This window comes from Mandrillus leucophaeus, unplaced genomic scaffold (assembly GCF_000951045.1).
Source record: "Mandrillus leucophaeus isolate KB7577 unplaced genomic scaffold, Mleu.le_1.0 Scaffold759, whole genome shotgun sequence".
Taxonomy (NCBI): Eukaryota; Metazoa; Chordata; class Mammalia; order Primates; family Cercopithecidae; genus Mandrillus; species Mandrillus leucophaeus.
In genome coordinates this window covers 247,769-266,738 of record NW_012108241.1, presented here as the reverse complement: position 1 = coordinate 266,738, position 18,970 = coordinate 247,769, and the positions used below count along the sequence as shown (strand labels likewise).

The 18,970-nt window shown below is 35.9% G+C and overlaps 1 protein-coding gene across 1 annotated transcript in view; it reads left to right on the top strand.

Annotated features, from left to right (window-relative positions):
• THSD7B (thrombospondin, type I, domain containing 7B) overlaps window positions 1-18,970 on the top strand; it is a 649,627-nt gene that overhangs the window by 536,503 nt on the left and 94,154 nt on the right. The window contains exon 17 of the mRNA XM_011966357.1: window positions 6,436-6,586. Within this exon, the coding sequence (XP_011821747.1) occupies window positions 6,436-6,586 (151 nt within the window). The remainder of the gene's footprint in view (window positions 1-6,435; window positions 6,587-18,970) is intronic.

Genomic DNA, 18,970 nt, shown 5'->3' with positions numbered 1-18,970 from the left:
ATGAGATACCATCTCACACCAGTTAAAATGGCGATCATTAAAAAGTCAGGAAAAAACAGGTGCTGGAGAGGATGTGGAGAAACAGGAACACTTTTACACTGTTGGTGGGACTGTAAAGTAGTTCAACCATTGTGGAAGACAGTGTGGCAATTACTCAAGGATCTAGAACTAGAAATATCATTTGACCCAGCCATCGCATTACTGGTGATTTACCCAAAGGATTATAAGTCATGCTGCTATAAAGACACATGCACATGTATGTTTATTGTGGCACTATTCACAATAGCAAAGACTTGGAATCAATCCAAATGTCCATCAGTGACAGACTGGATTAAGAAAATGTGGCACATATACACCATGGAATACTATGCAGCCATAAAAAGGATGAGTTCGTGTCCTTTGTGGGGACATGGATGCAGCTGGAAACCATCATTCTGAGCAAACTATCACATGGACAGAAAACCAAACACCAGATGTTCTCACTCATAGGTGGGAATTGAACAATGAGATCACTTGGACACAGGAAGCAGAACGTCATACACCCGGGCCTGTTGTGGGGTGGGGGGAGAGGGGAGGGATAGCATTAGGAGATATACCTAATGTAAATGACGAGTTAATAGGTGCAGCAGACCAACATGGCACATGTATACATGTGTAACAAAGCTGCACGTTGTGCACATGTATCCTGGAACATAAAGTATAATTAAAAAACAAAGAAATTTAAAAAAAGAGAAACAACTCACAACTTTGTTACATAAAAATTCAGTCTGATTGGTCTGATGTGGTTATAATAGCAATAGAGAAAAAAATGAACAATTAATATACAATGAAATGTCTTTGCTATAAGATGCCAAAAAGAAAAACAAAACTGGACTGGAGTTATCAGGAGTATTATTTTGGCAAGATGGTCAGCAAAATATTTGAGCACAAACCTAAATGTAGTGAGAGACCTGAATGAGCATGAAGATCTCTAGAAAGAGATTTCCAGTGACAAGGAGCGTAAAAAGCAGGAACCTTCTTGGCTTATTAACAGAGTAACAAGCTGTCCCATATGACTAGCATCAGTACTCAAACAAGATAAAGACTGGATATTATTCCAACTGCAACATGAAGCTATGGAAGTTTTGACGTGGGGGAATGTCATGCTCATATTTACTTTTATTTTATTTTATTTCATTTTATTTTATTTTATTTTATTTTATTTTTTGTGACTGAGTCTTGCACCGTCGCTCAGGTTGGAGTGCAGTGGTGCAATCCCAGCTCACTGCAGCCTCTGCCTCCCAGGTTGAGGCAGTTTTCTTCATGCCTCAGCCTCCCAAATAGCTGGGATTACAGGTGCCCACCACTGTGCCCAGCTAATCTTCGTATTTTTAGTAGAGACAGGGTTTCACCATGTTGGCCATGCTTGTTTCAAACTCTTGACCTCAAGTGATCTGCCCCTTGGCCTCTCAAAGTGCTGGGATTACAGGCATGAGCCACCCTGCCCAGCATCTTATTTACATTTGAAAAGAGCCTTATTGGATGTGGTATAGGGAAGGTGTTTTAGAGTGCAGTGTAGAACAGCGAGTGATACAGTTTTGAGGCCGTTGCGGAATTCCAGGTGAAAGAAGTTAATGGTTGGACTCGATTTAGTAAAAGTGAAGGTGATGCGAAAGTCAAATTTGAAATATATTCTGAAGGTGCAGAACACAGGGTTTGCTGATAAAATGATTGCAGAGTGGGGAAAAAAAGAAGCCTCAGAAATGACTGTTAGATGGTGTGGCCTGAGCAACATTAGGAATAATGGCATAACTTGTTGAGTTGGGGAACATTAGAAGCAGGTTTGAGATAAAAATCTAAAGTTAGCTTTTGAACACATTAAATTTGAGGTGATAGTAGCTTTCCAACTGAACTATTACAGTCCAGTTCAGAGGAAACATTTAGAATATAAATTTAGGCACCATTAGCTTACAAATTTAGTATTGAGAAGAAATTGAGTCCCGGGGAACTCCAACATTCATAGATTAGAGCGAATAGGAATATTCTACAAGTGAGACTAAGAAAAAAACTGGAATAGAAGGAAAACAAAGAAAATGAGAAGATTGACAAGTGAGTTACTCAAGAAGATATAGTAATCAATTGTTTCAAATGCTTTTTGGTTTACTGAGATAAGAATTGACCATTGAGTTTGGCAATGGGGAGTCTGTTGATGATCTCACTAAAAGGTTTCTCTGGAATGGTAATGAAAGTGTGATTCAAGTGAGTTCAAGAGGTAGGAGGAGAGGAGGGGAGGAAGTAGAGATAGCAAATACAGACAATGCCTTAAAGCAATTTTGCAATGAATTTGAGTAAAAGTGAGGTGATGACTGAAGGGAGATGGTCAAGGAAATTGATGATGCAGGATATGTAGTGGATAACTGCATTTTCATTCAGGAACACCCTTAATTTAAATATTTTGAATTCTTTACTCTTGGGCTTGTCAGAATACCCAGTAAAGTCTCTTATTAAATCATACGTGAAATAGATAATCCTAACAGCCACTGTATTAGTCTATTTTCACACTGCTATAAAGAAATACCCAAGACTGGTTAATTTATAAAAGAAAGAGATTTAGTTGACTCTCAGTTCCACATGACTGGGGAGGCTTCAGGAAACTTACAATCATGGTGGAAGGCAAAGGGGAAGCAAGCTTGGATCTTCTCACATGGTGGAAGGAAAGAGTGAGCGTCAGCGCAGGAAAAACTACCATTTATAATACCATCAGACCTCGTGAAAATTCACTCACTATCACAAGAACAACATGGGGGAAATCGCCCCCATAATCCAATCACTTCCCATGAGGTATCTTCCTAAACACCTGGGGATTACAATTCAAGATGAGATTTGGGTGGGGACACCAAGCCTAAACATATCAACCAGTATTCTGGAAACCTAGTGAAACAGGAATGCTGGGGTTATAGACAGAATAATGGCCCACCAAAGATGTCCACATCCTAATTTCTGGACTTTATGGATATGCTACCTTTGGCAAAAGGGACTTGGCAGATGTTATTAAGGCGAGGACTTTGTGATGGGAAGATTTTCTTAGATTGTCCAACGGGAACAATATATTCACAGGATTTTTAAGAGTGGAAGGGGAGACAAGAAAGAGAGGAAGATGTGACCATAGAAGCCAGGCACCAAGAAATGCAGTGTTGCTGCTTCCGGAGATGGAGGAAGGGTGTCACCCAAAGAATACAAGTGGCCCCTGAACCTGGAAAAGGCAAGGAAAGAGATGCCCCTCTAGGAGTGCAGCTCTGCTGATGCCTGACTCTCTGATGTTAGCCCATGAGGCCCAAGTTGTATTTCCATCCTACAAAACTGTAAGATAATACAGTTCCATGATTTAAGCCACCAACTTTGTGGTAATTTTTGCAGTATGTAAACTTTTACTTAAGCCTCTGTTTACAGGATGGTGTCTCCATCAAGTGCACCAGGTGTTCTCTAGTCCAAAGACCCTTGTGTGACCCTCTCCAGATAGTAAACCATCAATCACCGGCAGGGGGAGGGGATGGACAATCACTTACCTGTGTGGACCAGGGGAGAGGATCTAAAGGTTTGGGCACTTCTTAAACATACTTTCAATAAATCTTTCAGTTTTTTAAGCCTGATTTTCATCCTTATTTCCAGAGGTACTTGGTGCCATGAATTCCAGAATTTTTTCTTTGTTCTGTGTTGTAAATGGAGTTATTTTTGGTGTTTCCCTTTGAAGGTTTAGTATCAGCTTTTTCAGATGTGCTAAGGAGTTACCAGGAGCCCATCTATTTTCCATTTCTTGTACTTGTCCTCCCCCACGTTCTCTGTCCTTGTGGAGTAATGCCTTTCTCTCCCCATAATAATAATTTTTATTATTATTGTTTTGGTAACAAATTCCTTTACTGTTGCTTTTGTGGCATGTTGGGAGTGAATGGAGGCTAATACATACATTCGCTGGATTTCATTAACCAGAAGTCTTCCCTCTTCTTTCTCAGTGAAATAATAAATGAACATCAGCAGATAGTGTGCAGGCAGTAAGGGAAGCAATTTCCAGTTTTTATTTTTTTTAAAATTTGTCCAGGAAAGGACTTTTAAGCTATCCCATGGATTTTCCTTCTACTATTGACTTTTGCCGCAGGAGAATTTAAAGTCCATCGTTATTAAAGTCCATAGAATTAAAGTCCCTGTATTAGAAGGCATTACTTACAACTTTTTTGTATGCCATTCTCTGCTAACCTCTTTCATACAATATCTAACTTTTCATGAGTTAGCAGCTCAGAAAGCTTGTTTTATTTTTCAGTATGTGATTGACTACTTTGAAATGTTTCTGGAGTTTTCTTTTTTTTTTTTTTTTTTGAGACAGAGTCTCGCTCTGTCGCCCAGACTGGAGTGCAGTGGTGTGTTCTTGGCTCACTGCAAGCTCCGCCTCCCAGGTTCACGTGACTCTCCTGCCTCAGCCTCCCGAGTAACTGGGACTACAGGCGCCCACTACCACGCCCGGCTAATTTTTTGTATTTTTAGTAGAGACAGGTTTCACCGTGTTAGCCAGGCTGGTCTCGATCTCTTTCTACTTTTAATGTGTGTGTGAAAGAAACTCTTAAAGTGTAGGATAATTCATTAGCATAGCATGATCTAGGGAGCACCAAAAGCTCTTTAGCGTACAGTTACTAAAGTGCTTACTTCTTGACCTTGACATTGTATCTGAATTGCTAGATCAGCAAATGGCATGATTTATTTCATCATCATTGCCAGTTTCATCTTCATCTTTATCATTTTCACTAGAACAAAATACTTATAACACTAGGGATCATGTCTGTCTCTATTTCAGTTCTGTACCCCAACACCCAGGTGAGGACTTAATATGTAGCAAGCTATCAAAAATATTGACTAAATGAATCACTAACAAATAACAACTTTGTATCCCAACAGCTAGCAAAAGATATTTGCAATAGAAAGTCTTTATTAAATAATTTTGAAAAATAATTATAAAATTAATTTCTATTTGGGATGTGATATAAATAGAGAGAAATGCCCCCATCATAGGGGTACAGCTGGATTAATTTTAACAATGTGAACACAACTGTGTAACCAGCCCAGAGGTCAAGAAACAAAATATTATCAAGACTACCTAAGTCCCTATCAGTCATTAAGCATTTCCTCAAAGGTAGCCACTATTCTGACTTCTGACACCCTAGATTAGTATTACCTGTTCATTAACTTCATTGGAATGGGATCATATGTACTCTTTTCTGTCTAGCTTCTTTTGTTCAACATTGTATTTTTGACTGTCACTCATAGTCTTTCATTCATTCTCATCATTTTATGGCATTTAACTTGATTAGTTTACTATAATATATTTTTAGGTTATAGTCTTGCTGAACATTTGTACTGTTTCCAATTTGGTTCATTATGAATAGTGCTGCTGTGAACATTTTCAGTTGGCTTTGGTTTTTGGTTTGGTACACATTTATATGCATTTCTATGGAAGTATAAGTGAATTGTTGGGTTACATAGTATGTATAAGTTTAGCTTTAGTAGATATTGCCAACCAGTTTTCAAAACAGATTATGCTCCCACCAGCAGAATAAGAAGAATTAATTACAGTTGCTCTGCATTCTTGCCAGCTTTTGATATTTTCCATGTTTTTACAATTTAATCCATTTTAGCAAGCATATAGTGGTATAACATTTTGGTTTTAATTTCATTGAATCTTCATCATCTTTAACAATAGTGTGATTATCTCATTATTGCCAGTACATATCTCAAAACCTGACACAGAGTAGGCCAAGCACCCATGATGCATACATCTGTGCTGTGTGATTAATTGCTTTGTGAAAATACTTGCTCATTGCCCTTCATTTTTTGATTTGAAACATTCTTTACTGAAATGCAGAAGTTACCTGAAAAAATATGTCTTCAGTTATTTTTCATATTACTTTGCCATGACTTTAAAAATGGGTGAGACAAAGTTTAGGAAATTGTACATGGTATCAGATAGAAGTTTGGGAAAGGTTTAAGAATGCCACAGGAAGTAGGAAGGTTCTAGCTATTACAAAGTGATGGATTTACTCAGAGAAGGAGAGCCTTCAAGATTCATTACAATAAAAAGAATAGTCACTCAGTGCTGGACCGAGTAAATATATTGTAGGTCTCTTGAAATATAAAGTTCTTCAAGGTCAACCACTGCCTTTAGTCCAAGGTCAACCATTGCCTCTAGTCTTTCCATTGTTCTCCCTTGCCCTGATGAATAATGGGTTCTGTACTGAGTTAATGCTCACAAAGCCTGACTGACTAAAGGAGGAAAGTTTTGTTCTCTTTGGTGTCTGTGCTGGTCTTATGTTATATTTAACTATCGTCAGTTATTGTGATACATCATAACTGTTTTAAATATACTCTCCACTGTTTTAAATAATCAAGCTATCTTGTGACCTGGCTTTACAGGTGTGTGAATACTGCAGATAGCGAAGGTGGAGCAGTGGATAGCAACCTGTGCAACCAGGATGAAATTCCCCCGGAAACCCAGTCCTGTTCTCTTATGTGTCCCAATGAGTGTGTCATGTCTGAATGGGGACTTTGGAGCAAATGCCCACAGGTAATTTCTCTTTCTTTGTCAATGCTCTGATAATCTATTGTTGCCTTCACTGTTATTCTCTGTGCATTCACAGTGCTGGTCTCCAAAGCATCCTTCTAGTAACATGGGAAAATAATTTTTTTTCTTTTTGGGAAATCCAAAGAAAGAAAGAAAAAAAAAAAAAGTCTGCAAGCAAGACTGAGCAATTTAAAATGCCAGTGCTTCTTCCAGGGTCTTTATCGCAGGAACATGAACAAGGAAAATGAGCCTATAATGATCACACTAGGATTAAACTGTGCACCCATTGTGAAAGGGGTCTTCTTTAGTAACAAAATGATTCTCGTTACAATATCTTGGTCCTACTCCATTTTTATCCCAGCAGAATCAATTATATCTTAGGAGCTCAACTCCACTGTGCAATTTAGCTTCTGTTAGTGATGATCTGTTTTTGCCTTTTGCTGTTTTCCTGAAGATGAGGCATTCTTTTGTGATGTTCCTACTTCTTCCAAAGCTAACAAAAATACCTTAAAAAAAAAAAAAAAAAAACTAAAGCATTTACCTTTATTTTTTTCTTTTAGAGTTTTAAAAAATTGGAAGCACAAAAGGAGTATGACAAAATAAATATTATTCAAGGGGCATATTTCTACTTACTATTCCCAGAAGATAAATTCTGATATTTTATACTCATATTTCAAAGTAAACACTGAAAAAAATGAAAGTGGGGATTAGGAACAAATTATATGAGTTCAAACATTAGAAAGGAAAATTAGGATACTTTGAACTCAATTGTCACACTGACAATTTGTGGAAAGACTGTGGAAATCTCTATATAGAAATGGAAAACATCTTTAAAAGCAGTTAATATCGTATGTTTAGAGCTTCAAATTATTGATTCCTTATTAAATATTGAGCCCTTATCTTTGATATTTGTATAATTCTGTTCCTGAAAGAGATTTCACTCTGTTGTCATTTTTATTTGTCAAGTTGTTTTTAGAGCAATACAATATTGACATGAAGAAAAACCAATAAAAATAACTTGTAGAAATGGGATACTTGTACTACTAAGTCATGTATTTTGTGTGTAACCTGAATATAATGAAAGTTAAAATTTATTGACCACTTATTTTGTGCAAGGCACATGTAGGAACTATTCCCTTTAGTATTTGCACTAATCCTATTCGGTTGGTAGTATTACTAGTTCATTGTAAGCTTAGAAACTGATGTGTAGAAATGTTAAGCGGTTCACACAAAGTTTTGTACTTAATAAGTGATGAGCTCAGAATGAACATTATTCTGTTGATGAAGCCAGAGATTTTGCTCTTACATTCTTGGCCCAGTTATCTTGGAAAAGTTAAGGTAGATTTAGACTCAATACTTTTCTTTGTTTAAAATGCAATATTTATTTTAAGAAGAAGGGAAGCTGTTTTAGCTGTCTGTATGATTATGCCATGATTGAGTACTATGTTTATATTTTAGAAAGTGTGCTAGTACCACTCTTTATTAATCAACCTATAGACGAATTAGCAGCCTGAAGAAGTTTAATTAAATGTAAGGTCATGATCTTCCTCACTTTTGTTTTCCTAATTTACTCACAGAAGACTCCATTAAGCTCTAATCACTTTGCAATGAAAACATTGCCCTCTTAAGGTATCTGGCCACTGGGCTAAAATTTTTATTGTAAGAACATTTTATACAAAGTTGTGAAGGTTTAGCATTCTGTGTTTATTTCTTTTGGGTTTTTGCTTTTTCAAGGCTTCTTTTTCAAAACATAAAATTATTTAATTTTTGGAGTGTTTAGAAATTGGAGGTAGAGAAAATATTTTAACCTCCTTTCATGTGTCAAAAAGACAACAGAGTTACCCACTTGTCAGCATGAAATGAAAAGGTTGTTCCTTTACCTGCTTATGTACCTTCTAAATTACATAATGATAGAAGCTACGACAATGACAATAGACTTTTATTGAGCATATCTTATATAACCAACAGTATACTGAAGGCTACATGTAACTCTTAAGTTTTATAACAACATTGCACTATGATGATGTAACACTTGTCCATGGCCATTCAGGTCTGTCTAACCACAATGGCCTTGTTCTTTCTCAGATGGTATGCTATACTATCCCATGTAAATGTAAACTTTAAAGTGAAAAAATGTAATTACGGCTCATATCTGATTATTTTCCCTAGATCTAGATATATTGCATAACTTTAGTTAAGTTGCAAGATATTAGCATACTGTCCCAACATCATAGGACAATCCCAATCAGTATTGACAATGAGAATGAGAATGATTATAGCAAAGGCAGCAAACTAAATCATTGTGCCCATAATTTAATTAGCACTTCAATGTGCATTTCATCAGAAAAAGGAAACAATTACTTTATAAGTGTTCTGTAGACCATGAGCTGATTTAAGGATCTTTAATATTTGCCATTATTTTACCAAATTCTCCTTTGATAGTCTACCATGTGACATATGATATTGGGACAAATTCACTATTTGTTGGGTATTTTCCCCTGCAAAGGTAGTTCTTTAGAGACAAACACATAAAGAAGCTGAACATGTTTTTAAGTATGGTTGCAGCAAGTTACTTAAATCTGAGTTATAGGTTTCTTACAGGGAAGTGAGGATAATAATAGCTATTTTTTTTTTCAGATTGCTTAAAAAATTAGATATAATATGTATAAAATAAATGTCATAAGGTATTACCTAACACAGAATTGTGATGTAGAAGAACCATCACAAAGCCCCTTCCCGCTTACCTTGTTTGCCATGTGGTTGGGAAATCCCGGACAGGGGGCAGTACATTTTTTAAGCTATACAGGAAAGATCCCTTACCCTGCACAAAATAAGTTATTACTCAATCTTTTAGAAATAAAATGTCACCTCCATTACTGAAACATAACTTATATCTAATTTAATAGTGGTCCTTAAAAATAACGCATCACAAAGATAACTTTGAATGAATGGGTTACTGACCTGACGGTAACTGCAAATTGCAAACCATACAGAAGGACAAATAAGACAAAGGCATTAAAAATTGTATTGGGACCTTTTTTTAAAAACTGTATTGGGAAAACCATAAATGAATCAAGCAGAAACAAATACAATTCAAGGAGGAATTTGAAGAAAATGGAAAACTATTTGTTTCCTTTGTTTTATGTTCGTGTTTTTTCTTATTCCCATAATACACATACATATATATATATTTACTTTAACATGCTTACTTTTCTAGAATGCTGTACTATGAAAGGAAGATTATGTAATTGTGCGTACAATAACCTTCCTAATGGTGTTTCTGCTTTAAAGGTATGTGTGTGTGTATACATGTTCATACATGTATATAAGTACATGCACACACACACAAATATATAGACATTTTGTAATTTATTACTTACCACCAGGTATTCTCTTTTATCTAAGTTTTTCCAGTTTTTGTCCTGATCCTACATACTTCAGAATTATGCTGAGGATTATTCATAGAATCATGTATTCTTCAAGAGAAGGTCATAAATTTCCGGATGCAAATGTCTTGGAACATTTGAAATTGATGAGCCAGTTATGTATCTGACACAATATTGGGTTGCCTTCATTTATGCTACCAATTCTTACAGAAATTTAACATTGAATAACACAGATTTTCTATTTATATCTCTCCTTGGAATCTTGGCAAAGGAATTTCCTAAACACTGATATTGATAGGACAAGGGTATTGGAAGTGAATTTCGAAACTGTTGTATATTTTGCAGAAGCAAGACTTTGCAAACCCACTCCAGAAAGGTGACTTAGATTTAGCAAACCTATTTGAACTTTGATTCACCTCTAGCTGAATGTATCAGGGGTTGGCCAGAACTGTAGCCAAGCATCCCTTCAGATAATGGGAATTAGAGGCTTATTAAGCAGTGGTCCCAAGGAAACTTCATGATCAAAAAGTGACCCAAATCTTTGAATTCTCACCAGAACAATCTATGAAAAAGGATCACAAGGGAAGACTTTGCAAAGAAACTACATAGGGCTTAAGTGCAATGGAATCTGGATTCTATCACAGTCTGAATATTGTGTTTTTAAAGTTCACCTTATTTCTGTGCTTTATTCTTTTCTCTAATTCTTTATGTGTGCAGGAGATACTAGTGAAAGCCAGTGCAGAAACCAAAATTATTTCTTCAGGCAAATGCCCTGCTTTAAAAGAGAAAGAGAAATGCATGTGGTTTTCTGATAAGTGATCTATAATTAAGCATTTAAGGTTAAGAAAAACACCCCCTCCCTTTTTTAAATTGTGCTCCAGTGTTATTTTGGGGAAATGCTGTGAGCAATGACATTTTATTCCTGATGACTCAGTATTTTCAGCACCTTAGCATCACCTGTGCAAATTATGTTTCAGGGAAGCTATTTATCCCAATGTTTAGTACTAGAGCTCAGCTCTAAGCACTTCCTCAACCTCACCTAACAGTTTTTATCATGCAGATGGCAACCTGTATTTGTCTCTGGAGGAGGTGCCTAATGGTCATGACCCTCATGCTACCTAGTTCTTTTGTTTGACTCACAGCTGGAAGCCAGAGGATGAGAATGATGATAATTTTCTATAATCTGGACAGTAAATTCTGGTTGCGTGTGCTAAATTGATATCGGCTCTTGTCAGATGACAGTAATTCATTACTCAGGGGCTTGCAGAGTATTTTACCCCTGTGTGCAGTGAGATGTAATATCACTTAGAGCCACTTTTATTTCCAGAACCATATGAGGCACTGCAAAAAGGGTGCCTCATTTCATGCATTGGAGCAGTGAATGACAATCTAATAGAAGCAGTCTTTAGGTTCCTCAAGGTTTTGATATTTAATATGCTTGTTATCATTCTTTCTTATACAGCCTGACTTCTTTGATTCTCAATATCATCAATTTGGAGTACAAAATAAGGCTTCCATTGCTGTCAGTTTCCCTCTGTCTCTCCCTTTGCTCTGACACCTTCCATTCTCCCTCTCTATCTCCATTTCTATCTCTGTCTCTATTTCATGAAATTCTCAGTTATAAAAAATAGTATGATGGGCCCTATACATTGATCATCCTGCTTCAACAATTATCTACATATGACAAACCTTATTTCATTTATCTCTTCTTCCCCCACTTCTCTTTCACTTTCTTGCTAGCAGACTAAGGCATATCCCACATTTTATATTATTTCAGCCATAAATACTTCTGCATACCTTCCTAAGAGAAAATGATTAATGAAAACAAGTACACCTAACAACACTTTTCTATACCTTGTAAAAGTATAATTTTATACTTTGTAAAAGTATAATTTTCAAAAAATTAAAAATGTGACTCATACAAAGTGTCAAAAGTTAATTAATTGATTAGTCATTAAACTAGCATGATTGTAAGGCGATTCAAAGAGAACTGGAGAGAAAAGAGAATTTTCACGTCTAACAGTGATGGAATATCATTGGATTTCTTTGGACTGGATTTATGCTCCATAGTAAACAGTGTTATAAAGGGCAAAATGTATAAACCAACAGTTTTGATACACTGGATGAGTAGCATGGGACTATGGTGACCGAGGGAAGAAAACCAAATGAAGTGAGCCTTCCAATCACCATGGCTTTCTGGCTAGAGGCAATTTCTGAATGGTGATGAAAGGAATGAGATTCCAAGGAGACCATGGTGAGGATCCAGCAACCAGAGTCGGAGAGGTACAGGAAGTTGAAATTTGAGACACAAAGTACTGAAAAGAAAGGAGCTAGGCAAACAAAATAATCTAGACATCTATAAGGGGCCTCCTGGTGTTCTTAGCTAACTACTAATTTGGACATTCATGGAGTGGAACTCCCCAAGTTCAGACAAAGAATGACTTCTGAGAATCTGCAAGGTATACATATTCTAAAGCTCACACAGGTCTAGGAGACATTTCAATTTCATGTAGTGTAAACAGAGATACCTCTTTAAGCTCTGAGACCATTTATTAATGACCTAACAAGGGTTTTGCCTTAGCAGGAGGGTTAAATTAACCTTAAAGTCTACTCCGGAATTTCCCTAATGAAATTTAAAGACAAACCACAGAAAGACCAAGCTGATCCACAGGTAACATTACTGCCTGCCAAAACATACTTCAGCACATTTGAAGGGAAGACAATCCCGGCCCCCACAAGCATTCAGCAGTGTTACATTCACAACATCTAGGAGTGGTTATTGGCTAGATGTGGGGCATGATAGGGACCTAGGTGGTTTTGGTAATATTTGTTTCTTTTTTACAAGGTAACATTTTATTTCATGAGCGCTGTTCTGGCTATACAGGTGTTTTCACTTGAAGACATAGCTTCAAAGCACAGAAAGAAAAAAAAGAATGGAAAAGAAATGAATAGAGACTAAGTGATCTGTAGAACAATTGCAAGTCATTTAACACATGCATAATTAGAGCCCTGGAAGAAAAGCAGGGAGTGGACAGAAAAATATTTGAAGAAGTAATAGCTCAAATTATTTCAAATTTTGGAGTGGTTGCAGTTTTCAGAGAATGTTATCTGGATCATATGATCCTGGCTGACAATATTCTGAGGATAAAATAGAAAAAATATTCTAAAAGGTCACAGTACCAGTACATTAGCAGTGTTTCCCTTAATCACTTTATTTTCAAAATGGTAGCACCATGGTCAATTGTGCCCAGTGTAGAGATTTTCTGCTTTACTTTTCCCAAATAATGAAGTTCCATCCAATCAGTTAAAAGTCCCAAGTAGAAAAAAATAAAAGGCTGACATTCCCATGAGTAAGAGGAAACTCCTGCCTGATTGCCTTGCACTGAGACATTAGTTTTTTCCTGCCATTGTACTAAAACCAAAACATTGGCTCTTCTTGGGTATAAAGCCAGCAGGCCCTTTGGACTGGAACCACACCATTGGCTCTCTTGGGTCTCCAGCTTGCAGACTGCAGATCTTGGGACTTGTCAAGCTCCATAATCATGTGAGCCAATTCCTAAATAAATTAATATGCATGTGAGTACACACACACACACACACACACACACACACACGGACACACACACTATTGATTCTGTATCTTTGGAGAGCCCTAATATAGACGGGTTAATTATTGACAGATGCACTTTCGATTAGTTCTCTAGTTTTGAACACTACTTTTAACTCCTTTTTCAGATTTACTTGATGGTCAAATTCCTAGTCTTTTGAGGCTATAGAGTCCAAATCAAGTTCCAATTTATCCATTGCTGATTTGGAATTCAATACTTTCAAGTCAGCTCTCAGTTATCAGATAAGTTTTCTAACTTCTTAAATTTTATTACTATTAGGTCCTTATATTACTATTGTTGTTTGTACACCTTTATAAACAAATGTCTTCACTCTCATTTTGATCCTTTTAATATCATTTTAGTGGTATTCCTGGAAAGAGTTCTGTATAGTCTTCCATCTTTAACCAAAATTTCCTATCAATTAAATTTTAACACAATTTGTGATACCTTCTGTCATATAAAAGTGTTTACTTTTTATGATACTCTTTCTTGCTTTAAAAAAATCCCAGATATGTTTCTAATATTTTAATTGCTTAAAAATGCATAAACATGTTTTACTTAGTTTTGTGTATATTGACACAAGTTCTATTACATTTCAAATGAATATTCCTGTACCAACTAGTTTCTGGATTCCATTTTCTAGACATTTTAAAAAAGTTTTCACAAGAGTTTTATTTATATTTTTGCTGTACCCAGTTACATTTAATATCATGTGAATTGACATTTTTTTAATCACTATTATTAGTGGAGTGTTTTCTTCCATGTGTGTATCTAATTGGTTAGTGCTAATGTATAAAGAAACAAATGGGTGCTTTGGTATTGCAGGAATATCTTGCATCCAGCTGTGTTATCTTAATTTTATTATTAATTCGACTAGTAGTTTTTACAAAATTAGTTCATAGTCTTAGGTTTTCCTAACATATACCCGTATAATATACAAATAATGATTTACCTTTCCTTTCTTGATATTCACATTATCTTTCCTAGACATACATACTTTATTAGGAAGAACTTTCTAAATAGTGCTAAAAATCAAAAATCATTTTTATCTTTTCCTAGTATATTAGACTGTTCTCATGTTGCTGTAAAGAAATACCTGAGGTTGAGTAATTTATTAAAAAAAAAAAAAAAAAAGAGGTTTAATTGTCTCACAGTCCTGCAGGCTGTACAGGAAGCATGGTTTCTGGAGAGGCCTCAGGAAGCTTTTACTTGGGTGAAGTGAGATCAGGCACATCACATGGCAAGAGCAGGAGCAAGAGAGAAGGGGAATATTGGGGAAGGTGCCACACACTTTTAAATGTCCAGATCTCGTATGAAGTCAGAGCAAGAGGTCATTTATCACCAAGGGGATGGCCCAAGCCATTCATGAGGAATCCACTCCCATCATCCAAATATCTCCCACTAGGCCCCACCTTCAACATTGGGGATTACAATTCAACATGAGATCTGGGCGGGGATAAATATCCAAACTATATCACCTGGCTTTAATCAGGTGATATAATATGTTTGAGCTATTGTTAAACAAATAGTCATTGTGTATTATGTTTAATTTTTTTCTGTGAATTTCTTTTTAAATATATATATACACAATATATCACCATATGTATGTGTTCAAAAATGATTAGTCAGTTTTATTAAATGCTTTTCATTTTTGCTGATATTATTTTTAGAATTTGTCTTTTATAAATATGATAAAGCAGAATGTCTAGTTTTGAAATACCCATGAATTCTTAAATTAAACTTTAAATTAGAGGCCGGGCTCATGGCTCACGCCTGTAATCCCAGCACTTTGTAAGGCCTAGGCGGGCAGATCACCTGAGGTCAGGAGCTTGAGACCAGCCTGCCCAACATGGCAAAACCCCATCTCTACTAAAAATACAACATTTAGCCGTGCATGGTGGTGCATGCCTGTAATCCTAGCTTCTCGGGAGGCTTAGGCAGGAGAATCACTTGAACACAGGATGCAGCGGCTGCAGTGAACTGAGATCGCATCACTGCACTCCACACTCCAGCCTGGGCGACAGAAAGAGACTCTGTCTCAAAAAATAATAATTATAAAAATAAAAAAATAAATTATAATAAATAAAATTTGCTGGGCATGGTGGCTCATACCTGTAATTCCAGCATTTTGGGAGGCCAAGGCGGGTGGATCACTTGAGGTCAGGTGTTGAGACCAGCCTGGCCAACACAGTAAAAACTCCATCTCTTCTAAAAATACAAAAATTAGCTGGACATGTTGGTGGGTGCCTATAATCCCAGCTACTCAGGAGGCTGAGGCATGAGGATTGCTTGGGCCTGGGAGGCAGAGGTTGCAGGAGGTGGCAGTGAGCCAAGATGGCGCCACTGCACTCCAGCCTGGGTGACAGAGGGAGACTCCCTCTCAAAAAAATAAAAAATAAAAATAAATAAATTAATTAAATTCTCTTTAGTTTATCATTTTTTTTTTAACTGGTTCAGGATGTTCTGGTTCAAGATGTTTCTCTCTCTCATCTCTGTCTCTCTTATTCTTCCCATCTTAGCATATTTGGCATTACTGGTATGCTAATTTTAAAATAATTTGTCAAGTTTCAGCATTTTATATTCTTTGAACTAGTTTTGTTAAGTGTAGGAAATAGTTATTTGACATTTTAAAATACATCTGGAGCTGGAATATTTTTCAGTGGTTTTTTTTAATATACAATTTCTCCATTTTCTCTTGTTACAGTCTTTTGAATGCTTCTGCTTCAATTTTAGCATTTATATTTCACACAGTTATGGCATATTTCTGTTAAATTTAAAAACGTCCATTGAAATCCAGCACACATAGTTTTTTAAAAAACTAATCTAGTCTCATATATCTGTGATCGCCAACTTTTTACTACTTTTTAATCACATACTAATGTGTATGTGTGTCTCTGGCATTTTGCATTTTGACACTTCTATCTATATCCATATATTTGTTTGTTGACTCATGTTGTCTTTTTTTTTTTTTTTTTTAAGATGGAATTTCACTCTTGTCACCCAGGCTGGAGTACAATGGCGTGATTTCAGCTCACTGAAACCTCTGCCTCCTGGGTTCAAGTGATTCTCCTGCCTCAGCCTCCCAACTAGCTGGGATTACAGGTGCATGCCACCATGCCCAGCTAATTTTTGTATTTTTAGTAGAGATGGGGTTTCGCCATGTTGACCAGGCTGGGCTCAAGCTCCTGACCTCAGGTGATTCGCCCACCTGGGCCTCCACAAATGCTAGGGTTACAGGAGTGAGTCACCACACCCAGCCCCATGTTGCCCATTTAAAATCACATGACTTAAGTGTAAGGTTTTGATGTTTGGGCACACAGTTTCCTGTCATTTGGTTTTCTTTTCCCTTTTTTGGCTACTTACATTTCTTATTATTCTTAAACTTTGACACTTTTGTCACTTGTAAAATAAAAAAATACTTAGATATTTGTTAAGTTTTTATTTAATCAATATTCTATTTAGAAAAAAATGTTACCTCATTCTATTAATGTAATGTATTTTCTCTTTTTTAATCATGAAACATTTAAGCATGCAGAAACTACCCAGAATCATATAAATAAAACTTTAGTGTCCAACCTCCAGTTTTATAAAATCTTAAGCAGTTTATGCCTACATTTTAAAAATTCAACCCTTTCCTTATATCCAATTGTGAAATTTTGTGATTTTCTTCAAGTAGGTATTTTACGTTAAGTTTATATTTAGGCATTGCCATTTTAAATTACACTGTTTAAAATATTATTGCCAGCATAGAGGCAGTATAGTGTTGGGTTTTCTTTTTGGTTTTTGGTTTTCACATTTTTACTCACTTCACTAGAATTTTATATTTGCTCTCGTGTATTTGGGGTCTGGTTTCTTAGTATTTTAAGGCATATAAGTGTATTATCTCAAATAATAGATATGCTTTTTTTTCTGATGTGAATGGTAAGGTTTTGACTCCGACTTTAAATTTGACATATAGTATTCTCATTTTCATTATGTCTAAAAAGCCCATAATGATATAAATGTCCTTGTTTCCTGAATATTTTATAAAGTTCAGTATATTTCAGTTTTTAAATTTCAAAGGTTTTTCATATTATTTAAGCTTTTTTACTTATTAATTCTACATGCAAGCGTGTAGAATTCTTTTTCCTATCAGAACTTACTGAGTTGGGAAGAGCTAACAACCACCATGGCAATTATATACTCCTGGTTATTGGACATCCTTGCATTCCTGATTAACACAGCAATGCCAAGTGCTTCACAATTATTAGGACTCTTAGATTGAGATCATTTATGATTTTCGCCTTAAGGAACAAAAGACTAAGACTGAGACCATAACTAAGATGAAGACCACATAAGCTGCCACTTGTGTTTAAAAATTATAGAAAATTTGAGTGAAATAATTAACTTTTAAGTTCATTTTTTTTTCTTTCATGGCCCTCCTGATTTTTCTCTTTTGCTATCAGTACCTGTGCTTCACTTTTCATATCTAAGCCATGCTTTCTCCCTTCCTTTTACTCCAGAAGAGAACTCATAATATTCTTTTGTACAAGTCCTGGAAAGAGCTAGATCACTGGCCGTACTATTTACCATGGCTAATACTTGTCCAAGCATTTTAATACAAGCATTTAGTACAAGACACACCAATGTGAGACACACTTAGGCCTGATTACCTCACAAAGAACCAGACTGATGGTCTGATTGATGGTCATTTTCTGAGCTAGAACCATGGACAGGGTGACATCATCTGGAATGGAAATTTCTGCAGGACAGGCATCATGGCTGACTTGGCCAGTATAGCTGACTATAATAATAATATATTTATTTCTAAACATACAAGATTGTATCAGGTTTGGATTTTAGACTTTCTTGATTGAATACCCTGCATGTATCGCAATGAGTTTGTGTATGTGTGTGTTTGCATATAAATGGATGAATTATTATAATATTTTGAAAGTCTTTTATATTAGATATCTTTGCTTTTCCAAGAAAAACAACTCAATCACTCCTACTGTGTAATATTTTTTAAAGTAGCATAGGTTTTTTAATGCTTCTGCATCATATTTCTATAATTGACATTGATTTATAATTTCCTTTTTAAATGTTAATTTTGTAAATTTGGGATTAGGGCATCTAATTGCTGTGAAATACATTTTGCACTTTTTCCTCTGCTTTGAAATAGTTTCTTTTTTTTTTTGAGCTAAGGAGGTACATGATACCTGATGACATAAAGGAGTTTATCTGTGAAACTCTCTGGATAGAGAACATTTTGGTTGGTGACCTTTGATCAAACTATTCCTTAGTTTCCTTCACACTGATTAGTCTATTCACATTTTCAATAATTTCTTGAGTTAATTGTCAGAACTTTTATTTTTTCTGATACACTTAAAAAATCCCCTTGTGGAAGAGTCTTT